Raw genomic sequence first — 25,692 nt, 5'->3', positions numbered from 1 at the left:
GAACAACTAAGCCCATGTGCCACAACTACTGAGCTCCCGCAGCACAATTACTGAAGCCTGTATGTCCTAGAGCCCGCGTGCTGCAACTACTGAAGCCTGTGGGCCTAGAGCCCGTGCTCTACAGCAAGAGAAGCCCTGTAATGAGAAGCCCACACACCACAACGAAGAGTAGCCCTTGCTCACAGCAACGGAGACCCAATGCAACCAAAAAAAAAAAATATATATATATATATATATATATATATGTATATATATTAGATCTTCTCCCTTTAGTTCTATGTCTAAAACCCTCTCTACTATATTTTCTTTTCATCCTTTTTAGAATTCTAATTGGTTTTTTCTAATCCATTTGCTAATCCTTTCTTTTTTTTGTTTGTTTGTTTGGCTGCTTCAGGTCTTAGTTGTGGCACTCAGGATCTTCGTTAAGGCATGCGGGATCTTTTGTTGCAGCTCAGGGCTTCTCTCTAGTTGTGGCGTGTGGGTTTTCTCTCTTTAGTTGTGGCACGTGGGCTCCAGAGTGTGTAGGTTCTGTAGTTTGCAGCATGCAGGCTCTCTAGTTGAGGCTCAGTAGTTGTGGCGGCGCTGGGGCTTAGTTGCCCCGAGGCATGTGGGAGCTTAGTTCCCCAACCAGGGATTGAACCCATGTTCCCTGCATTGGAAGGCAGATTCATTACCACTGGACCACCAGGGAAGTCCTGCTAATCCTATCTTAAGTCATGTCTGATTTGCTCTATTTTACTTACTGCACTGACTAGTCCTAGATTTTGTTTTGTTTGCCCTTTATAAGATTGAAAAAATGTCCTTATATTCTTTTTTGCTGGAAGTTTTTATCATGAAGTCATCTTGAATATTGTCAAATGTTTTTTTTTTCATTGATATGGTCTTGTGATTGTTTTTCTTCTTTAAACTGTTAGTGTGGTAGTGGTAGATTACATTGATTGATTTTTTGCAAATAAAATCAGCCTTGTATTACTGGTATAAGCCCCACTTGGTTATGGTGTGTATTATCCTTTTTATATAGGGCTAGATTTGATTTGCTAATATTCTGTTGAGTGTTTTTGCATCTATGTTCATTCTTTTTTTTTTTTTTTTGCGGTACGTGGGCCTCTCACTGTTGTGGCCTCTCCCGTTGTGGAGCGCAGGCTCAGCGGCCATGGCTCACGGACCCAGCCGCTCCGCGGCATGTGGGATCTTCCCAGATTGGGGCACGAACCCGTGTCCCCTGCATCGGCAGGCGGACTCTCAACCACTGCGCCACCAGGGAAGCCCTATGTTCATTCTAGATCCATCGTCTTTTCCCCTCGTATTGTTTTTGTTTGGTTTTGGTATTATTGTAATGCTGGTTTCATAAAATGAGTTTGTAAGTATTCCTTCGTTTTCTATTTTCTGTCACGGATCAGGTAGAAATGGTTTCATTCTGTAAATTTTAGTAGGATTTTCCAGTGAAATCATCTGGGTTTTGACTTTTCTGTTTCAGAAGTTTTGTTTTGTTTTGTTTTGTTTTTTGCGGTACATGGGCCTCTCACTGTTGTGGCCTCTCCTGTTGCAGAGCACAGGCTCTGGACGTGCAGGCTCAGTGGCCATGGCTCACGGGCCCAGCCGCTCTGCGGCATGTGGGATCCTCCCGGACCAGGGCACGAATCCGTGTCCCCTGCATCGGCAGGCGGACTCGCAACCACTGTGCCACCAGGGAAGCCCCAGAAGGTCTTTTTTTAAAAAATTGAGCTGTAGTTGATTTACAATATTAGTTTCAGTTGTACAGAATTTTAGGGTTTTTATCTACATTCAATTTCTTTAACAATTAAAGGACTATTAAGGTAATGTATTTCATTTTGGGTGTGTTTTTGTAGTTTCTGGTTTTGGAGGAATTAGTCTTTTTTTTTTTTCTATTTCACTGTCATATTTATGTGTATAGAGTTGTTTATAGTATTTTATTATCTTTTTAATGTTTGCAAGATTAGTACTGGTATTTTCTTTTATTCTTTTTATTTTTAAAAGAAAAATAATTTTAAGTTATCTTTTTATTTTTCATTAATTAATTAATTTATTTTTGGGTGCATTGGGTCTTCGTTGCTGCATGTGGGCTTTCTCTAGTTGCGGTGAGCGGGGACTACTCTTTGTTGCAGCACGCGGGCTTCTTATTGCCGTGGCTTCTCTTGTTGCGGAGCTTAGGCTCTAGGCCCATGGGCTTCAGTAGTTGCAGCACACGGGCTCAGTAGTTGTGGCATGAGGGCTGTAGGGCATGTGGGCTTCAGTAGTTGTGTTGCGCATGCTCAGTAGTTGTGGCTCGTAGGCTCTAGAGCACAGGCTCAGTTGTGGCGCACGGGCTTAGTTGCTCCATGGCATGTGGGATCTTCCTGAACCAGGGCTTGGACCCACCATGTCCCCTGCATTGGCAGGTGGATTCTTAACCACCACGCCACCAGGGAAGTCCCAATTTTTCTTTTTTCTTTGGTGTTGGTAATATATGTCTTCTCTCTTTCTGTGTGTCTTTCTAGAGGTTTATAAGTTTTACTGAATTTTTTCAAAGAACCAGATTTTTATTTTGTTCACATTATATACTGTTTTCCTGTTGTCACTTTGATTTCTCCTTTTATTTTTATTATTTCATGACTCCTGCATGCTTTGAATTTGTTTTGCTCTTTTTCTAATTGATTAATATGGAAGCTTAGATTACTGATCTGAGGGTATTTATACTTCTATGGCATTTTTATAGTAGTCACTTTAACATGTTTGTGTGTTAATTTCAAAGTCTGTGTCTGTTGATTGTCTTTTCCCATGTGAGTTGAGATTTTCTTAGCTCTTTTTATGCTCAGTAATTTTGCATTGTTACCTGGACTGTTTAAAATATTGTGTTATGCAACTCTAGGTCTTGTGTAAAGTTTATGGAGAATGTTGATATTTTGTTTTAGCAGGCAGTCAGCTTATTTGGGTTCATGCCAAAAGTTCTGACCAGCCTTCTATAGGTTGTAGTTTCAGTGTGAGTTCCATTTTCAAAGGCCTTGCAGTGCTAGTTGGATATAACCTGTGTTCATGCCACAGGCGGCCAGTATGAGACCTGGGCAGTGGTATCTCCTGTAGTTCAGATCCCAAAGGTGTTTATGCTGCTGTTTTAGGTATGATCTGTGCATGTGCTGCCCGGGGATGCACCCAGGAGTTTATAAAAAAGTTTATTGGGTTGTTCTTCCAAGCTCTTCCCTTTTTGTGATTTCTGTGGTACTTTCTGTTTTGCTAGGGCTCCCCTTGGTGGTTCTCTGGCTGGAAAGTTGAGACCTTAGTTACCCTGCTCTGTGCTTCCTGTGACTGTATTTGTGTTCAGTGCCAAGCAGCAGTAGGACAGAGAAAGAAAAAAAAGCAACTGGGATTTCCCCCACTCTCTTGGGATCATAGCTCTTTATATTGGAGCTCTGGGATTGCTTGGGGGCTGGGATGTGAGAAAATGGAGAAAAGAAAAGAAAAAAAAAGGATAAATGGGGAATTTTCTCTCCCTCTCTTTGAAAATTAAGAGTCTCTTTTCCTACTTTATGAACCAAAAATAAATGGCTTCTCCTGGAGGTATTTTTTTTGTGTGTTTTGGTTTCGTCCTAAGTTTAAACTCTCTGCTAATACAGTGGATTTCAAATTCTGTTCTTTCCTCGTTCATCTACTACCATTTACTTTTCAGAGTTTTAAAATATTTGTTCCATGCATTCTGTCCATGTTTTATGGCTGCATTCAGTGGGAGAGAGATATTGTTGTTCTTACTTAGAATCAAAGCTATGATACCATTTTTCATATCAAAAAATATCAAGGACCAGCAATAAGTCTAATAATACATGTAGAAGATTTCTGTGGGCAGAATTAATAAAACTTTATTGAGAAACCTAAATAAAGGGAGATAAATACCATGTTTATGGACTAGTATAAAGATATCAATTCTTTCCAAGCTAATTTATAGCTTTGATGTGTTCCCAGTCAAAAACTTAAAGAGGATTTGTGAAATTTGACAGAATGATGCCTAATTTTATGGAAAGAGATAGGGCCAAGAATAGATAAGGCTATCTTGAAGAACACTAAGATGAGAGGACTTCCACCAGCTGAAGACTTGTAGAAGTTGTAGTCATTAAGGTAGTGTGGTGGTAGCCTAAGAACAAATATACCAAACTAACATAACAGAGCACCAGAAACAGACTCACACATTTATTGATGCCTGATTTTTTTTTTTTGGCCACACTGTGTGGCATGTGGGATCTCAGTTCCCTGATCAAGGCTCGAACCCACACCCCCTGGAGTGGAAGCGCACTCTTAACCACTGGACTGCCAGGGAAGTCCCACCTGATGCTTGATTTATGTCAAAGATGACGTGGTAGAATAGTATAGAATGGTTGATCTTCTCAGTCAGTAGTGCTGGGACATTTTCTTATTTATATAGGAAAGAAATGAAACTTGGCCTCTAGCTCACCCCATACATAAAAATTAACTGCAGGTAGATTACAGATCTAGGTGTGAAAGAACAATTAAGATTTTAGAAGACAGTATAGAAAATTTATTCATGACCTTCAGGTTGCAAAATATTTCTTAAAACACCAAATATACCACAATTATAGATAAATAAATTAATTTACGATGTGAACCAGGTTTCTCATAATTGAAGAAGGGAGTTCAAAATATGGAATGTAGGAAGGCTAGAATGAATGGTGGATATAATCAGACCAGAGGCATCTGTATGACTTCATATGTATGTGTGTGTATCCATATATGTATATGTATATGTGAATCTGTTTGTGTGTGTATATATATATGTATATATATTTAGAGAGTGAGAAAGGTAGAGAGCAATGATGTATAGGTATAGAGGTATATAGATATGGTGGGGATGTATGCATGTCCTGGATGTCGTTGCTTTTAAACCTTTCAATGGAGAGTTGAAACTGTATGTGGGTGTCTACATACACACACACCCACATATGCATTTGTATTCAAGTGCACGCGCACACATGTCTGTTTCCTAGTTGGTCAGCTGAGAGGGCCTAGACACAGTTGGTACTCCAGCAGCAGAAACATAACTGGCATCAAGATCTTGGTTTCTAAATACCGTTCTCCACTAAAAAGAAACAGCATTCCTTGGAGAAATAGCTGATTCTAGGTTGGATGATAAGCCTAGATAAGCCTGGAATCTCTTATGCCAGATAGTAAGGAATTGTTCAAAGAATGACGAGAACATGTCAAAAGAAGACAGGGCTAGCTTGAAGGGTTCCTACTGGCCAAGTCTGGGACAGTTGGAATATGAAAATAAGTGATAGTAGTGGATTATCACCCTTTGAATGAGGTAAGAACTCGTGATCTTTAATATAAAAAGTACAAAAATGAATAAGAAAACTCAGGGGGAGGGATAAATTAGGAGTTTGGGATTAATATATACGCACTACTATATACAAAACAGATAAACAGCAAGGTCCTACTATATATAGCTTAGGGAACTATAGTCAATATCTTATAATAAACTTTAATGGAAAAGAATATATATGTATAACTAAATCACTTTGCTGTACACCAGAAACTAAGACAACATTGTAAATCAACTATACTTCAGTTAAAAAAAAAATAGGAGGGGACTTCCCTGGTGGTCCAGTGGTTAGGACTCTGTGCTCTCACTGCCCAGGGCCTGGGTTTGATCCCTGGTCGGGGAACTAACATCCCACAAGCTGCATGGTGAGGCAAAAAAAAAAAATAAAAAAAAAAGAAGAAAATTACCATTTGGCAGCCATCATGGTAATAACTGATTAGGCAAGAATCATCCAATGGATGCTAATATTCGTGGGTAAAAGTTTGATAAGTAACAAGATATTTATATAACCTCAAAATAGCTTCCCACAAAATGCTTATTAATTACAAAGGAAAAAAAATAGCTTTATAGAGGAGAAACTTGTCAGATACCACCTTTAACAACCGATCGAAGTTAACATCACCAGAGATGGGACAGGTAGACAAATGTGCCTCTTAGTAAAATGCAGTGAGAACATGGCTATATTTCTATGATGTTCCTGCCCAAAATGCATAACTGGAATCTAATTATAAGGAACAGTGAAAATGCAGGCCATGGACTTGGAAAAGATAATTGCATCTCACATATATTTGACAAAGGATTGGTATCCAGAATATAAAAATATCTATAAATCAATAAGAAAAGAACTGAGAACTTAATAGGAAGTGGATGAAAGTCTTGAACAGGCATTTCACAAAAAAGAAAGTCTAGATGTCTAGCAAACATATGAAAAGAGAGGCTCTTCCTCATTAGTAATCAGAAATGCAAGTTGAAATCAGGAAATACCATTGCATACCTACCACATTTGCAAAAGATTAATTTGACATATCTGGTGATGGCAAGAATATCCATAAATGGGAATCCTTATACACTGCTAGTGGGAGTATTAGTTCATACAACTACTTTGGAAAATGCTTTATCATTATATACCAAAATTTAAGATACATATTCTCTGTGATCTGTCAGTTCTTCTTCTCTATATATACTCTAGATAAATACATATAATATGCAGGATATGTCTACAAGAATGTTCAGAGCAGCATTTATGTTTGTTTCTTAGAGCAGCATTGCTTTTAATAATATGCAAACAGTCCAGGAACATTAGAATGGATACATTATGGTACATACAAGGGAATATTAATAAGTAATGAAAATGAATGAATCACAGCTATATGTGTCATGAATTAACCTCTGACCAAATGTTCATGAAAAGAGCAAGATAAAAGAATACATGCAGTATGATTTCACGTACACAAAGTTCAGAGGGCCGGCAAAACTAAACCATGTTATTTAGGCATGCATGCAGAAGCAGGAAAACTACAAAGAAAAGCAAGGGAGTGATTTCCCAAAAAAGTCAGGGCAGTGCTACTTTGCTTGTGGGAGAGAACTGTCCTTTTGAAGGGACACACGGTCTTTTGGGTTGCTGGAAATAGTGTCTTCTTTTTTTAAGTGGTGGTTATGCACACCTTCATTTTAGTTTATTCTTTGTGGTGTCTGTTTTATGTACACCTCTAGCTTTTTAAAAAAATCGACTTAATGGAGTTTTGTGAGGGAGTGGATATAGATGTATTTTGTTGTTTTATTTTTTTGTTTGCTATGTTTAATGAGAATCTCAACCCTTCTTTGTAAATTAAAAAATACAAAAACAAAAACTTACCATCTACCTCTCCCTGTCCTCTGGCGAAATGTAAACTTCATGTGGTAGAGAGAGACCTGCCTCTTTTCCATCACATTCTGCCCTGTGTGCCTGGTCCACGCTAACTGCTCAGTAGACGTTTGTTGACTTGAATCCCCACAGTCATCCCGCTGTGAATATTTGTTGAGACTTAAATGGTACAAGGAACAAATTACCTTAAGCAATGGGGAATTATGAGAATACAGAAGAGGAGTAGAAGACTGTGAGGGAAAACTGTGGCCTGCCATATCAGTAAACAAAGGATGCTGTAGTAAACAAAGGATGCTGCATCCCCCCACCCCCACCCCGTGAGCCCTGAAGGAGCACAGGACAGAGGTGAATGGGCTGCCTGCTGTCAAGCTGTCAGCCGCTGCAGCCACCCCCAAAGGTGCACCCTGAGGAGACTCAGGATGGGGAAGAATACTGGTCCTAGATAGCTAAGGTGCATATCAAAACAATGATTTCAATGAGCCCAGACTCTTGCATCTTCCCATACGAAGAAAAGTGCTAAATTCATTCACTTGAGATGTCTGGTTTTCTTTGGTTAACAGTAATCTTGCGTTGCGACTATGTGGTCTTTGTTGCAAAACTCCTATATATCCTGGCTTCTCCCTTACCTCTTCAGAGCAGTCCCTCAGAACTACCTGAGAGGCTGCCTCCTGGCCTTGAAGTCCTCAGAAAGTCCGCCAAATAAAATATAATTCTCAACGTTTAGGCTGTGTAATTTTTTTCAGTCGACAAGACAACTCTTCCAAGAATCTTCTAACACAAGTCGTACGTAGTACAACTGGGCCTCAGATATCAGGAACTTGGTCGGCTCGGGGGACTGGTTACTCTGTCTGTGTTGGACTGTGTGGCTGTTCCTGTCATAATATCTCAACCTCTCCCTGTGTTGGATCCATTAAAACTGGCTTGCATGAGGATCGCAGGGACCGCCCTGGCCTCTGTGTACATAAAGTCTGTACATAAAGTCCTTTTGGCTTTACTGCCTATTACTACCTGCTACATTTCTTGGTATTTCCTTGAATATCCAGAAAGTGGAATCTGACCCAGCTCACCTTTTTGAAGCCAGGCCACATCATGGGTTGCTGGCCAGCCTGTAGCTTTTTTTTTTTTTTAACATCTTTATTGGGGTATAATTGCTTTACAATGGTGTGTTAGTTTCTGCTTTATAACAAAGTGAATCAGTTATACATATACATATGTTCCCATATCTCTTCCCTCTTGTGTCTCCCTCCCTCCCACCCTCTCTATCCCACCCCTCCAGGTGATCACAAAGCACTGAGCTGATATCCCTGTGCTATGCGGCTGCTTCCCACTAGCTATCTACCTTACGTTTGGTAGTGTATATATGTCTATGCCTCTCTCTCGCTTTGTCACAGCTCACCCTTCCCCCTCCCCATATCCTCAAGTCCGTTCTCCAGTAGGTCTGTGTCTTTATTCCTGTCTTACCCCTAGGTTCTTTTGGTATTAAATTCTTGGCCTTTGGAATCAGGTGTCACCCTGGTCCAATCAGTTGTATGCGGTGAGTGTTGGGCACGTTGTCTGCCCAGGCTGAAACGCCTAGAAACGTCTGCGAGTCTGATGGACAATACACTTGACGTGATAACTATAATTTTTCTATTACGGGATGTTTAGGTTGTTTCCATTTTTTTTTTTATTACTTTAAATAATGCTGCAGTAAACATCTCGGTCCTAGTTGTAATGTTTGTTTGCACATCTGAATGTTTTCTCAGGATAGAGTCCTAGAAATAGACATAATGAATCAAAGTACTTAAATCTCTTTGCAGTCTTTTAATTCATATTACCAAATTGCCTTCCAGAAAAGTCACATGTTTTTATACTGCAGTAGTGTATGAGAGTGACAGGTGCACCATACTCTTGCTCATTGCTTTTTGCTGTTCATTCTTCAAAGCTGAAAAAAGTACATTCGGCTATTTAGTGCTCCAAAAGCCTTTCTCTAGTACATATTCTGGGTCCCACGGGATCACAGATGACTACTTTAGTAACTGTAACTTTATTATACATATTTTTTTTGCCAGCTTTCTATCCTAGTATCCTCATTGCTGCTGCTCTAATATCATGGACAATTCCATATTTTCCTTGAAGCCCTGCTCTGAATATCCCCAGTCTTCGTACCAGTTTCGGTTCTAGTCAGGGCAAGGGACAGATGAACTGAAGTAAAAACAAGGTTTATTTCAGTATACACAATGAATCATCAAGGAAGGGCACCTGAGCTTCAGCGTGATTAGAACTAAAAAGCTGGTAGAATAAACCGCGTTTTCTTAGAGATTTTGCATACATGTTTTCTTGTGAGTTCTTTCTTATTTTCGGATATCTGATCCATTTGCTTCTCAAACTGGTGATTTCAGTTTCAAATTGCACATGGTTCTTAATGGCTGCCTTATCCCTGAATATGTATGACTTTTCAGCTCAACTCTCCCTGCTAACTCTGGGTTTTCTGGTTTAAATTCCCCAGAACAGACTTCGGCATAGCTCATCTTTTTCAGCTATTAGCCACTGGTCATTATTCTGGACCCATCCTTGCCTCCTGTCAGCTTTGAGTAGGGGAAAGAGTCACAAGATGTAAAACATTTAGCTGGGGTTCTATGTAAAATAGTGTACACTGGATTATTTAATCTTTTTATCAAGACTTTTTGAAGCAAATTTGTGTACACTTAACAGAATCACAGTTTAGAAGTTGAAAGGGGTCTCAGAAGTGATCTAGTCACAATCTTTCGTTTGACTGATTAAGGAATTATCTGTAGAGAGACTGTGATTTGCCCATTGTTATAGTCAGTGTTAGTACCTCTAGATTCTCAAGAATGTACTCTTTCCATCATACTGCAGGATTGGAAGTTTAATTACAATTTAATAGTTTAATCATATTATTTGGGAAATATTTTTTTGAACACTGTCAGGACCATCTCCCTCAAAATATCAACATTTAGATTAAATGATTTTCTGGAAATGGCCAGTAGTTAACAAAATAATTGAAGGTTGTCATAAACATTACATATTAATATTGCTACATAACATACTATTAACTTTAAAATCCTTTCAGATGGAAAATGTATTAAGAACAAATTAAGGAACAAGATATTAGGTACTTATTTTCTCTACTTCTGATAATTTAATGTCCAAAAAAGCTCATTTTATTTCTTTAGACGTAGCAGTTTTAAAAAGTAGTATCTTACTTCAGTATTCTCTATGAGGCAAATTATTTTATACTGTAAGCTTTAGAGAACAACTTTGAGGCTGAAAGGTGACTCCTAGTTTTTATACCTGCTGGCCAGTCCATGGGGCTTATTGTTACCAGTATTACTATGATTTCCTTTATACATTTTTGATAATTAATACTTTGAATGGTTTATTCTTAGCACTGACATAAAATAGTTATTTATAAGAGAAGATAATTTTTGGGTTTTATTTCCAGACCTACCTTTTAATGAGAATGCAGGCAAGTGGAAGATAGAGCTGGTTTTGTAATGGTTAATTAGAATTAATTAATTAATTATGGCATATTTTTCTTTTCAAGGTTTCATTTTCCTTTCAGATGGTACTAGTATCAGTAAATTAAAAAAACATGTTTGTTCTTGGTTCAAGGGTATAGAAATAGGCTTAGTTTGGACTACAGGTGTCTGTTTCTTTTTATCTTAGTATTTAGAAGTTTTTTTATAGGTCCATCTTGTTAGTAAATTATCAAAATTGGCTAGCTTTTGACTAATATTAAAAACAATTCTTGTTTAAATTTAATGTTTTAATTTTAATTAGAGAAAGTTCTACTTTCAGATCACTTGCTTCTCTGGGGTTGTTAGGAAGAAATTAAAACAAAAATCATTTTGTCTCTTACCCCTTAATCACAAATATGTAGTATTTTCTTCAATTTTCTTTTCTTCCTTTTTTCTGGCCATAAATTTTTGTTTTTACATGCTATTAATCTTTGTCTTATGTATCACTTAGCATACTGCTTGCAGCTTTGCTTTCTTCTACTGTTACTTATAAGTAGCCTGCTAATTTTGCATTTCCTGGTGTGCGTTGTTTCTAAGAGGAACAGTCCCTTTGGTTACCACACAAGTAGTCATAGTAGATTATTTCCAATGTTGCTTCACACATCATTGGCTTAGTCTGAGCTTTTTGCATAATATTTAGTTTTTCTTTGTTTTGTTTATTTTAATATATAGTTTCTTTCTCATTTATTTTGCTCATTCAGCATTGTTGAATGAACTTCAAACTGTTGGAATGATTGAATCATCTCAGTAAAATGTGTTCTTACTAGTGTGGAAGGAAGAGCTTCTTTTCAAATACTACCGTCTCGCCCTTTTCTAACTCTAGTTTAGACTTGTATCTGAATGACAGGAGGCTTATCTATTTTGGGGGGTGGTGGTAGGCAGTAATTGATAATGGTAAGGGTTTGACTTTAGGTGTAGAAACTTATAGGAAGACAGGTGAGGCTGATTGAATATATTGCTGATAATGAGTACTCATAGGGACTTCCCTGGTTGTCCAGTGGGTAAGACTCTGTGCTCCCAATGTAGGGGGCCAGGGTTTGATACCTGGTCGGGGAACTGGATCCCACATGCATGCCACCACTAAGATCCCGCGTGCTGCAACTAAGACCCAGCGCAGCCAAAAAAAAAAAAAAAAAAGTACTCATTTTGTAGACTTAAATTTCATTTTGAGAACTCTCATTAAGTCCAGAATGTGTATTTTTTATGCATAAGTCTATGGTTTCCTGGTAAGCCATAAATTAGGTTTTAAAATAGTCAGTGGCTTCTTATGATCTGTTTATAAAATTTTAAAAATTGGAATTGTGTATTATATTAATATACTATCTCAATTAAGAAAATGTTTTCTTTGATATGTTTGCACCTTCATATGTCTTCAGCTCAGGTATTTTGTTAAAAAAAAAAAAAGAATTCGTTAGCTACGTATGACAAAGGATAAGTTCTATGAAGAGCTCTTATAAATCACTGAGAACAACAGTACTAAAGACTTAGTTAAGAAATGGACCAGTGGGAGTTCCCTGGCAGTCCAGTGCTTAGGACTCCCCACTTCCACTGTCAGGGGCCCAGGTTCCATCCCTGGTCGGGGAACTAAGATCTCACAAGCTGCGCTGTGTGGCAAAAAAAAAAAACCAGAAAAATAAATGGACCAGTAACAGGAATAGTCAGTTTGAAGAGAAAGAAATACAAATGGCTGATAAATATATGAAAAGATGTTCCTAATAAAAATACAAATTAAAACAAGTAGATGCCAGGTTTTGTTGGATTAGAAAGATTAAAACATTTGATAATGATCAGGATTAGTGATGAAGTGGACAAACAGGTACTTTTTTTATATCTGGGGAGTATGATTTTTTTGAAGGGCGGTCTGCTTTAGGTTTTTTTTTGCCGTACGCGGGCCTCTCACTGTTGTGGCCTTTCCCGTTGAGGCTCCGGACGCGCAGGCTCAGTGGACATGGCTCACAGGCCCAGCCGCTCCGTGGCATGTGGGATCTTCCGGGACCGGGGCACAAACCCGTGTCCCCTGCATCGGCAGGCGGACTCTCAACCACTGTGCCACCAGGGAAACCCTGCTTTAGTTATTAATTCTAATCACTGACGCAGCAAATAATGTCTTAGAATTTATTTTATGGGTATATTTCCATACATATGCATAGTATCATTTACATGAAGATGTTCATTGAAACACTTTTTGCAATAGTAAAAGACTGGAAACAACCTAAATTAATTATGGCAAAGCCACAAAATGGAATACTATGCAACTATTAAGAAGAATGGGGGCTTCCCTGGTGGCGCAGTGGTTGGGAGTCCGCCTGCAAATGCAGGGGACACGGGTTCGTGCCCCAGTCCGGGAAGATCCCACATGCCATGGAGCAGCTAGGCCCGTGAGCCATGGAGCGGCTAGGCCCGTGAGCCATGGCCACTGAGCCTGTGCGTCCGGAGCCTGTGCTCTACAATGGGAGAGGCCACAGCAATGAGAGGCCCACTTACCGCAAAAAAAAAAAAAAAAAAAAGAAGAATGAAGTAATTCCTTTTGTGGGATTTGGAAAGTTTTCAAGATATATTGTTAAGTAAGTGGACAAGAAGTTGCAGAATTGTGTATAGCATAATCCCTTTATGTTAAAAAGAAAGATTTATATGTAGATACACTTGTATGTACACTAAACATTTCAGGAAGAGTTCATAGGTAACTGTTAAGTGATTCCTCCTTGGCTATGAGTGGGGACGGTCAAGGCTAAGAAGGTGACTTAATTTTCCTATATAGTTTTAAAATTTAGTACATGTGTTATTCTCTCTATAAAAAAGAATATTTTGTCATTGAAAGCATAAAACACTTTAAGTGGTTTATTTAGCTTTAATGGATAAGTACTATTTGAAAGTTCTAGCTTAATAAGGGATCCATTCAGCATTCAATAAGGAAACTTATTTATCCATTTTAGAAGTTAATTTTTAATTCTGTGAGTATCATAAGCAGTTAGGGTTTTAACTAGGTGACTAAAATGAAGAGAGGGAAAGGATGTTTTCTTGAGAAATTTTTGTTAATCTGTGCGTTGTTTTCTTGGTTGTAAAATTTTTTCATAGGTCAACACTGACCTCTTAAGACTATTTCCTGAAGGTGACTTGGTACAACCAAGTAATCACGAAAGCCCAGACAACCCTGTATTCTCTTTAGTTTTTTGTTTGTTTATAGAGCAGAAATCACAGCAGAAATGAAGAATATATATGAATTTATGTAATTAACCAAGAAGATGAACAAAAATTTAAGCACTAGAAAACAATATGATAGAAGATGGTCATCACTGAAGTGTATAAAACAGTGTAAAAAGGTCTAAATTTGCATGCCAGTATGTGTTTGCCTTGTGACTTAGGACTTTGATTAAATCATATGAACTTCCATTTCTTTATATTAAAGTGGGATTAATAACCAACTTCTAGGTTAACTGCAGTCTTGAAGGAAAGACTAGGAATGTGGAATGCATAGTACAGTACTTGTACCCAGCAGGCTTTCAATAAATGGCACCTCTTTCTTGTAATTATTTTTCTAGCTTTTACTAGCATGTGCCTTATATTTATATGAATCAAAACTCTCAGGGGGAGGCGGGAGTTTAACAGTAGCACTCTTGGTAGAGTATTCTTGTTAAATGAGACTATAACACCTTGTTAAGTTAGTGAAACCTTTCAACAGGCTTAGTACCTCTTGATTCATCAGTGCTATTCTTTTTAAAATTTAGACACATCTGTCAACAGTTGTCACTGATCTCAAACTTTGACCCTGTAACTCCCATGTTGTTAAAGCATCCAACTACTCCATAGAAAATGCCAGTATAATGTATTCATAGTCTGTATTCTTATAGGAAAGGTCATGTTTGTGTAAGATTTATTACTCAGCCATAAAAAGAAAAGAAATTGAGTTATTTGTAATGAGGTGGATCGACCTAGAGTCTGTCACACAGAGTGAAGTAAGTCAGAAAGAGAAAAACAAATACCGTATGCTAACATATATATGGAATCTCAAAAAAAAGGCTCTGATGAACCTAGGGGCAAGACAGGAATAAAAACTCAGATGTAGAGAATGGACTTGAGGACATGGGGAGGGGGAAGGGTAAGCTGGGATGAAGTGACAGAGTAGCATATATACACTACCAAATGTAAAATAGATAGCTAGTGGGAAGCAGCTACATAGCATAGGGAGATCGACTTGGTGCTTTGTGACCACCTAGGGGAGTGGGATAGGAAGGGTGGGAGGGAGATGCAAGAGGGAGGGGATATGGGGATATATGTATAGCTGATTAACTTCATTATACAGCAGAAACTAACACCACATTGTAAAGCAATTATACTCCAACAAAGATGTTTAAAAAAATAGGAAGAATAAATTTTTTAAAATTGGGAATTCCATGGTGGTCCAGTGGTTAGGACTCGGCACTTTCACTGCTCAGGGCCTGGGTTCAGTCCCTGGTAGGGAAACTAAGATCCCATAAGCTGCAAGGCGTGCCCCCCCCCCCCGCCAAAATTTTTTTCTTTACTTTACACTTTAATTTATCTAAGACTTAAGGGAAATCTGAGAAATTAGAACAGTGTTTGAGATATGAGTATTACTTATTTGAAATACTACATTATGAAAATAATGTAGTCAAGGCAATTAGTATTTATTAAACTGAGGTTAGAGAAGACTGAGTGTGTTATGCCTATTCAGCTACACTTAATCATTGTTCAGAATGACATTGAACCCTCTAGAGAAGGCAACAGTATTTTTATTATTGTCACGATAGTGTGTTAATTCAGAGGATTTTATGGCTTTAGAAAATGATACTTAAATTTTTTTCAAGTGTAACATTTTAATAAGGTAAAAGAAGAGGGTCACTTGTTTTTCAGCCTCAGCTAATTGACAGGGCTCTCCTAATGATATTTTGGATCTCACAAATAAAAACATAGAATCTTGGTAATAACAAATACTCAGGTTTTTAGCTCCCATATAATAATTTTGGGATAACACACTTTGTCTAAGGAAGAGATTCTTTAAGACATAAACTAATGAAATCTACGGACCCAGTGAAAACCAGAACATTCACATGGTTTTAAATATAATTTCCAGGATTTCAGAGACCTCCTGAAACCATCTATGATTCACACCCACTAGACTCAGGTTGAAAACTTCAATCAGGTTGGAAATTTAGTTTCAGTGCTCAAAGTAGAGACTAGTTTTCTCTTTCCTGACAGGATGGATTCAGTCTCCAAAAGTAAGGTTAAAACAAGTGAGGGTTAGAGCATGTCCTTGCCTTTAGAACTTGTGCTACACAATTATCTCTTAGTTATAAACTGTCAGCTAGTTATTAATTCTTCATCATAAGGACAGTTCAGTCCTTCCATAAAAGAAACTCCCACGTGAAGAGAAGGAAAGGATGTTTTTCTAAGATTCTTAGAAAAAGAATCTTGCGTTTGGGCCAATACCATATCCTTGACTTGGAGAAATATTTTATATACATCAGTACTGTTATTAGTGCAGGACACTGGTGTATGGTGCTATGGCATAGGGGTGGTTCTCCTAGGAACCCAAGGGAAGAACTTGGTTAAGGGGTTCCATTTGTTCCAGAAAGGGCTTAGTGCCCTTTTCCCTGCTTCCCTGTAGTGATCCTGTAGCTTCTCTACCACATGTGGAATAGATAGTTTATACTCAGCCGAGTCAGAGATGTTTATTTACCTAGTACAAAGAAGCCCATATCTTGTACTCTCTGGGATCATTTTAGTATTTGCTTGTAGTCTCAGTGAGCGCCTGCTTTTCCTTCTGCACTATAAACTTTTCCTCTGGTAAAAGTGAATTCTGAAAAAGAGGAATGAAACAAATTGCTTTTGACCTAAAATGGAAAGAATGGAAGTCTCTTGAGTAATTATAGATTTTGTATAAACCTTCTCAGCTGCTGGTCTTTACTCTGAGCTAGATGCTGTGGGAAATTATACTTGGGATTACAAATATGAGCATGGGCCTTTTAGTGCTTATAAGACATCTTAGTGGAGTTGGGGTGATGCAATGGAAAGAGCAGGAGCTTTACTATGAAGCAAATGAATCCTCACTCTGTGAACTTGGGCGAGTTACTTATCCTTTCTGGACCTCAGTTTCTCCACCTTTACAAGGGGGCCTGTGAAGATATGATATTCATAAAGACCCTAGCAGACTGCCTGAGCATAGAAGGGTATTCAATAAATGGTAAATTATTAAGGAAGGCTTTGATAGGTTCTCTTCTGGTAGGTCTTCTAAATCCATGACGCTGTTAGACTGGAAAATAAGCCAAAATATCTTTCTTTTTCTTTGTATAGCTACCATCATAAACTTGGCTAAATTATTAGCTTATATCAACTGTCTGAACTCCATGTTCTTTGACCAAGTTTCCAGGTACATAGACGAGCCAGAAATTAGGAAGACTTTGAATCATTTATTTGTTATACAGATATCTGTATCTGTTGAGGGCTGTGCACATGCTGGGTGCTAGGACTAGAGTGGTAAACAAGAACATGGTCCTTGCTCTGATGGACCTCTCAGTGTAGTAGGAACCAGACAAACAAACACACATGTATATAAATCATTAAAATCTTATGCGCCTTCAGTTATAGAATGCATGTGATTCAGTACTGACTGATTATGAGTCCCCTGTTCTCGCACACTTGGGGTTATGTGTATTTTAGACTCTTTAGACAAAGGTGAAGAATAATACTATTCAACTTCTGTTCTTTTCCAGCTCTCTGTGTGCAGTAGTTCATGGGGTTCCGTTCTAGCCGTGACCATGGATACTATATAAAAGAGTAGGTATTGCCTAGGTGTGGTTCCACAGGACGCTAGTGCCACGCACGATTGTTCTGTTATGATGGTAATTACTAGTTTGATAAGGGATTTGAGACCATTTTAGACCAGTGGTCTCTAAACTTTTGGTAACTGCATAGTATTCTACTCGATGGATATTCAGTAACTTATTTAACCACTTCCCTACTGATAGATGGTATGATTATTTTCAGTTTTTGCTGCTTAAAATAATGAGGCAGTGAATATCCTTCTCTATGTATTTTGGCAAGCTTTGCTAGTATGCTTATAGGAAAATAGGGACTTGTCAATCAAAGGGTATATTGTATTTAAAATTTTGATAGATATTGCCAAATTCTTTTATCCATGACGATCCTGATTTAGTAAGTCTGGGGTGGGACCACTCAGTTTGTATTTTTAACAAGTTCCCTAGGTGATTTTGAGGCAGCCAGGTTTGAGAACTATTGCATTTCAGAAAAATGGCAAGATTCTCTACTTCTAAGGAGCATGGTACATGTCCTCTGGCAAAGGTCAGGCAATTATGGCTATCTAGGGAGGAGTAAAAATCCTCTTCAGTGGCTGAGCAGTAAGAGCCTATGTCTAGAGCAGCTGTTGCTGGGGATGGCCCATCTTTAGAGAAGCAACTGTGCTAATACTTATCTGAAATATTTTATGTCTCTTTGTCATGTAATGTAGGGGAAAAGAACATAAGAATTGTAAGGACCTGAGTTTGAACATTTTCCACTTACTAACTGTATAATCTTGGGCAAATAAATGAACTTGAATCTTTCTTTATATAATGATAATGATACTCTCTTCCTCTCAGGTTTGTTGCAAAGATGAAAGGGGGAGTGATTTAATGTTTATTTACTTATTTTTTTGCTGCTTTGGGTCTTCGTCACTGCGCGTGGGCTCTTCTGTAGTTACGGCGAGCGGGGGCTACTCTTGGTTGCGGTGTGCGGGTTTCTCATTGCGGTGGGTTCTCTTGTTGCAGAGCACGGGCTCTAGGCGCATGGGCTTCAGTAGTTGCAGCACGTGTGCTTCAGTAGTTGGGGTGCATGAGCTCAGTAGTTGTGGCTCGCAGGCTCTAGAACGCAGGCTCAGTAGTTGTGGTGCACGGGCTTAGTTGCCCCGCGGCATGTGGGATCTTCCCGGACCAGGGCTCGAACGCGGGTCCCCTGCATAGGCAGGCAGATTCTTAACCACTGCGCCACCAGGGAAGTCCCGATTTAACATTCATTGAGTACCTTTTGTCTTTGCTGGTAACTTATAGATATCTCTGTCTCATGGCAGTTTGTCATTTAGTTGTGATAGGTGATTCACTTGGTTGTCTCCCCAATAGACTCACTGGGACCACATCTTGTGTTTTTGTATTCCCAGTTGCTAGCCCAGACTTGGGACATCATGCACTGTTTTGTGTCTTTAATGAGTGACGTGTGCTAAGCACTATGGAAATAGATTTTCTGTCCTAAGAAATAAGTATTATTTCTTCCATTCTACCACAAGGAACTGCTCAGAGAGCTTAAGTAACTTGCTTAAGATCCTGTAGTACTGCAGAACCAACACTGAAAACCCCACGTGTGGTGATTCCAAACTAGGTAAAGTTTTGCTCTTACCATCAATCTGCTTTGCTGAGATAATGCTATAAAGTACTTTGGAAATTGTGAAATGTTTAAGGGTAAGATTATTTTTGTTATTTTAATAATATAAGTGTAAAGGTTAGCATGGTGACACAAACATTTTTTCTACCTATACTCAGGATTCCCATTCAGTTTATCTTTCTTGAATGCATAGCATAGCAAATCTGCTTTTTCTATGAAAGTATAAGTGGTTATTTCCTCCTGGGAGTGATTTTTTCCCCCATAGTTCCTTTGTTTAAAATTCGTCTTTGTTTTTCATTTGGGGAACTTTCTGGTATGTGCAAACACATGAGTTGAAGATAGTTTATAGTAGTTAGAGCAGGATTTTGGCAACACTGGAAGTTTCAGTGACCAGTAGAAGTAGTGTCTGTCTTCCTCTCTGGTCTTTATCTTCAGTTCCCTCTTTTCATTACCAGCCATATGTGGACCTCACTGGCTTAGCTGTCATCACATGTCAGCCCTGGCTACTGGATATCTGTATTTTGTAGGACATGATCATATTGCTTAAGGCTGTAGAAATAGTGGGAAAAAAATATCACCTCATAAACTTTATGTTGCTTTTTGTGGGGCTTTTTCATTTGAGAATTACATTGTTAGGTTGTTTTACATATTTAACCATAAGTTGAGTTTGGAAGAAAAAGAAAAATGTCCCCGCCCTCTGGCCCTTATGTCATCATAAAATTCACAAAGTTGCAAAACAGGAGTAGCATACACCAAGAAGAAGTGTGGCAATAGGAAGAAATATGCAGTTTTGCTCATTATAGTTCTTTTGAACAAGGGAATTTTCCAGGAACTTGACTTTGTGTTTCATTTTATTTTCCAGACCAAATACTTGTCACATTTTATATAAATCAGTTTATTTTTTATTTTGTTTAGCGTGTGTGTGTGTCTAACCACTTTGGATTGGTGTCCTCTCTCTGTCTCTCTGTCTTTCTCTCATGCCTGGTAAGGTTGAGGGGAGGGGGCAGGCAGGCTGGCTTCATCATGGATTCACTTCGGCAGTTGAGTTTGTTTAGTGTTTGCCTTAGTGCGTGTAATTCTGCCTCAGGGGTTCATGTCTATTTAACTAGCTCTTTAAGCCATGTGGAATTGTGTTGGAAAATGCATCTGATTTCTATCTTGATCTTCCTCAAGCCTGGTTTGAACCCTGGGAATGCAATTGCAGCCTTCAATACCTCATTACTTTTAGGTGGAGGTTTTATTCTTTAGGGTTTACTGAGATGAGCTTCAGAGAGAAATTCTAAACCAAAAGATTTATGGGGGATGGAGGCTATAGTGTTTAAGACCTGGAAGAACCCTTTTCCTGTTAGTAGCAGTTGTTGAATGATAATGCATGGTGTGTCGTCACCCCATGTTTTTGGTGTGACTTTTAATGTTCTGATTTGGAAATTGACATTTTTAATATTCTTACATTAACTATTTTTGTAAAATATGTCACAGTATCCTTTGCAATAGCAGCAAAAACTAAGATAAACTAATTCACAAATTACATATCTTACATAATGTAAAACTTTTCTTTTTAGGCATATGGATCGGGCTGTGATATTGTTATTTTGGCAAATGACTTTGAATGTGTGCAGATCATTCCTGGTGCTAAGCATGGAAACATCCAAGTCAGCTGTGTGGAGTGTTCTAACCAACATGGAAGAGTAAGGGATTTATTTACTTTATTAACTGTCATCTTTTAATGTATTTAACAATCTCAGAGAGTATTCTTATGCTTTTATATAAGGCTTGCCTACACTTTCTAATTATGTATTATACCTTGCTTAGATGGATGTTAATAGGAGTGGGTAAAATGATAGGTTATGTACAAATTTTAAAGAGCCATTAAGCTGATAAGTGATAATTAATTGTTCTATCTGTATATACTGTCTTAAAAGATTTGTAGGCTTCATATTCCTGTGTGTACTAATATTCTGCCAGTTGATAGTTCTAGCAGCTATTAAGCCAGTAGCAAGGAAGTAAACTTTTATCTTCTATATCTAGCATACCTTATCTCTCCCAAATTATAACATCAAATTTTTATCAAGAAATGTAGCAAGTTGTTAGCATCTAATACAATATTTGTCATGTAACTGATGCTTTGTAAAGTTTCTGTTAATGAAACTTTATTTGTTGTTTGAAGAATGTTAAAGTTCATTCACTCAGACTTTAAACAGAGGATTTATTTTAAAACAATTCAAGTTTCATCATATGTTCCTCTCCCCCCAAATTTCACACATAATATACATCAAATTTTGATTATATGTAAAGTAAATATAGCATATTTGCTGTATATTCTAGCAATTCATTAAGGCCAATGTTGTGTAGCAGAGTTAAATGTTTCTATGGGAATATAAGAATGATATTTTTCCTGTAATAATTGTAATAATTTAAGCAGTTTTAGTGTTCTAAAAATTGTTCTTTACTAAGTAATAATAAATTTTATCAAGGATATGTTAAATCGGAATATTCATGGTAATAAATAGTAATCATGCAAATTTATGCCAAATAATAAATTGTGATATTATATCATTTCTACTGTCCTACCCTGCTGTTTGTATTAAGCTTTAATATTTGGGTAAATGTGCCACTATATGACAATCCAATGATAAAACTGACATAGTATTGAAACATTGAATTTTCTGCTGTTTTCCGATGCTTGTTTCTTGCTTTTCTGAATTTTTTCCCCAGTCGTTCTCCCTAAGTATTGCTTACTCTTCAGAAAACACTCAGAGTGTCAGATTTCTCTCATTAATTTTTCATTGCTCATCTCCCTATTCCAAGCATGGTAGTTTTAAACCTGCTTAGAGTTGTTACGATAGTTGTCAGAGATGCATTTTAAAAAATTATTTATGTGCTGGTGATGATCACAGCAAACAGATACTCTGGGAGCAAAATTTTTGTTTTTGTTTTCTTTTTTTTTTTTAATATAGAAGCCCTTGGTTTTCATAACCATGTTTTTACTTTTTCTAACCTGGTTGAAGGTAAAGAAGCCCAAATTGTGACATCTCTGATTCATTGTCTTTTATTGCCATCTTCTTTTATTTCATTTATCCCCAGTCCTTGTGACGATTACTTTCAAATTTATGACTTTGTATTAACCAGTTATAATCATTCGTTCATTCATTCATTGACATGTTGAATGTGATCATTCATAACACTTTTTACCTCAGTGTTACCGTGGCCAGGCATTTTAAGTAACTCTCCCCCTACCATTGTGGAGTACAGCTTTTTCTTGGAAAGAAAGTTAGATATTAAATAACAATTAAAATCACTTTTTTGGGGACTTCCCTGATGGTCCAGTGGGTAAGACTCCGCGTTCCCAGTGCAGGGGTTCCGGGTTTGATCCCTGTTCGGGGAACTAGATCCCACATGCGTGCCGCAACTAAGAAGTCCGCATACTGCAACTAAGGATCCAGCATGCTGCAACTAAATATGCCTCAATGAAGATCCTGTGTGGTGCAACTAAGACCTGGCACAGCCAAAATAAATAAATAAATATTTAAAAATAAATAAATAAATAAATAAATACACTCTGAGTGACTATAGATGCTAAAAATAAATAAATAAATGAAATCACTTCTTTTGCATTACAGTGCCCTGAAATCACAGTAGACCTTTTCGGCTTGCCTTAAAAACATGTATACCTAATTTAGCTTTATAGGTTAACCCATAGACCTAGAGGTGTGAGAAGAGATGGTTTTTGGTCTGTTCCCTGTAGTTGTTTCCCTCTTGCCAAGAGGAAGATAAACTGGGAACTGGCTTTCAAGGAATTATTGGAAAACAGGCTCTGGTAAGCTCCTAGAAACAGAGAAATTTGTGTTTCTTCTCATCAGGCATGTGACATGGAGCAAAGTCCTCTTGGCCCCCAAACTCCTAGCTTAAGTCCACTAGAGATGTCTATATCAGCTGTTTCTCCTCCAGTTGCAGTGGATGTCTCTCTGGTTTCTCCTTAGTCCATTTTCTCTATTCCTCCTTCTACATGGTGTTCCCAATTGGTATTTTTTGTTTGATGGTATAGTTAATGGCATTTTATTTGATGTATTTTTAAAACCTGTTGCTCTTTGATGTCTTTTTTCTACTTCTCATGGTTTTTATATTATTTTCACTGGATTGTAAAGTTTCTGACAGATGTACCATTGAAATGTGTCTTCGTTAATAAAAGTTATTTCTGTATTTAAAAATGAAATTTTTATAGGAAAGGATGATTTCTTTGAATAGGTCAACCTTGTATTTGATATGGAAAATAAAGCCTGAATTTTTGATAAGAGAAGAGATTCTTAAGTCTAGTACTTTTCCAGTTATATTTATGGAAGGGAATAAACCATAAATACTGTATTGGGATTGTATGTAATCAGTTTATACATTATTGTGAAAAGGAAGTTACCTTTATTTTCTCTTTTCCTTAAATATTAATGCTTTGTTCATTCTTTTTTAGGTTGCAGCTTCATATGGTAATGCTGTTTGTATTTTTGAGCCCTTGGGCATAAATTCTCATAAGAGAAATTGTGTAAGTATTAAATGGTGGTAGAAAAGTTTTATAACTGAGTTTGGAATCCAGTTGACAGCAATAAAGAGCTCCTTAGCAGCTGGTGCTGAAGGTGGTCTGGAATATCAGTGTGAAGTTTGTCTGGTGCTTTATGGTAAGATCTTTTACATTCACTAGGAATATATTCCTAGGCCTTTTAGAAAATCAGTTTCCTAGAATATTGCTTATTGAGATTTGCCTTGTTAATTGGGATCTACCCCCAGGTGAACTCCTGTTGTTTCTTATCTAGATTACTAGACTAGTCTCCTGTCTAATATCTATCCTCTTGCCCTTTCCCTGTTCTCAGCAGAGTAGATCATGACACTTCTCTGCTGAAAACTAATGGCTCCATGCTTGTCTCACATTTAAAGCCAGAAAGCCTTAGAATGGACTACAGCCCTTCTTCCTCCACCCCCGCCTTGCCCCCCACACCTGCACCCATTTATTACCTCTCAGAGCTCATCTACTATTCTTGTCCTCTCTGGTCGCTCCAGCCACACTGGCATTTTTTTTTTTTTTTTTTTTTTTTCACACTGGCATTTTCACTGTTCTTTGGATAGTTACCCGCTCATCTTTGAGCCTTTGCATTGGTTGTTCTTTTGTCTGGAATGTCCTTCTTTCTCTAGATAGCTCCAGGGCCAGTTCCTACAGATCCTTTAAGTTTTTGCTTAGTAGTACCTTCTCAGTGAGATGTGCCTTGACCACCCTTCCCTTTTTTAAAAAAAATAATTATTTTCCTTAATTTTTTTTTTGGCTGTGTCGGGTTTTAGTTGCGGCACATGGGATCTTTGTTGAGGCATGCAGGATCTTTTCGTTATGGTGTGCGGTCTGCTCAGGTTTCTCTCTGTTTGTGGCGTGAGGGCTTCTCTCTAGTTGTGGTGTACGGGTTTTCTCTCTCTAGTTGGGGTGCGCGAGATTTGTGGCGTGAGGGCTTCTCTCTAGTTGTGGTGTAGGGGTTTTCTCTCTCTGTTTTTGGCGTGAGGGCTTCTCTCTAGTTGTGGTGTACGGGTTTTCTCTCTCTAGTTGGGGTGCGCGAGATTTGTGGCGTGAGGGCTTCTCTCTAGTTGTGGTGTAGGGGTTTTCTCTCTCTAGTTGGGGTGCGCGGGCAGGCTCTGTAGGTTTCGGCATGTGGGCTCTCTCTTTGAGGCAGGCGGGCTAAGTTGCCCCGAGGCATGTGGGATGTTAGTTCCCCGACCAGGGATCAAATCTGCATCAACTGCATTGGAAGGCGGATTCTTTACCTCTGGACCACCAGGGAAGTCCCTTGAACACCCTTTTAAAAATTGCCACTTGGTTCTCCCACTTTCCTTCTAACCTGCCTATCCTTCTAGTTTTAAACCTTTTTCAATAGAGCACTTATCTTGTTTATTTATTTATAGATTACTATTTAGAATGTAAGCTCCATGAGCGTAGGGAGCTTTGTTTCTTTTGTTCACCGATGCATCTCAAGTATCTGGAACATAACAGGTACTTCTGAATATTTGAATGAAGGAGTTAGGAGCTTAGGTAAACTCACTGGGTGCTGAATTATATTTTGTCTTACTTAATATTCAGAAAATCCAATACGGTTAGAAAAAATTTTTGATTTTAAAATTACTACATGCAGTAGAACTCCACCGTCACTCACAAATAGTTAAAACTGCCAGTGTGAAATCTGAACGCCAAGATTTCACCTCTTGACATATTTACCAGTAATTAAAAAAAAATTGTATTCTTAACTGCAGTAAATAAGTGGTTTTGATATTTTTCATTAAATGTATGTATATGAATTTTTTTTTATGTTTTCCCCCAGAAGTACAAATTATATCATAGTCTCTTCCCTATGATAATATTATGAAATGCATATTAAATTTTCAGAGTACTGGGCTTCCCTGGTGGTGCACTGGTTGAGAGTCCGCCTGCCGATGCAGGGGACATGGGTTCGTGCCCCGGTCCGGGAAGATCCCACATGCCGCTGAGCAGCTGGGCCCGTGAGCCATGGCCGCTGAGCCTGCGCGTCCGGAGCCTGTGCTCCACAACGGGAGAGGCCACAACAGTGAGA

At 38.2% G+C, this 25,692-nt stretch overlaps 1 protein-coding gene across 8 annotated transcripts in view; it reads left to right on the top strand.

Moving 5' to 3' along the window:
* DMXL2 (Dmx like 2) overlaps positions 1 to 25,692 on the top strand; it is a 178,019-nt gene that overhangs the window by 14,603 nt on the left and 137,724 nt on the right. For all 8 annotated transcript variants that reach the window (XM_065871506.1, XM_065871505.1, XM_065871502.1 and 5 more), the window contains exons 2-3: positions 20,662 to 20,787; positions 23,562 to 23,633. In XM_065871506.1, coding sequence (XP_065727578.1) covers positions 20,662 to 20,787; positions 23,562 to 23,633 — 198 coding nt within the window. The remainder of the gene's footprint in view (positions 1 to 20,661; positions 20,788 to 23,561; positions 23,634 to 25,692) is intronic.

This window comes from Phocoena phocoena, chromosome 2 (assembly GCF_963924675.1).
Source record: "Phocoena phocoena chromosome 2, mPhoPho1.1, whole genome shotgun sequence".
Classification (NCBI taxonomy): domain Eukaryota; kingdom Metazoa; phylum Chordata; class Mammalia; order Artiodactyla; family Phocoenidae; genus Phocoena; species Phocoena phocoena.
This window is presented reverse-complemented; position numbering and strand designations above follow the sequence as displayed.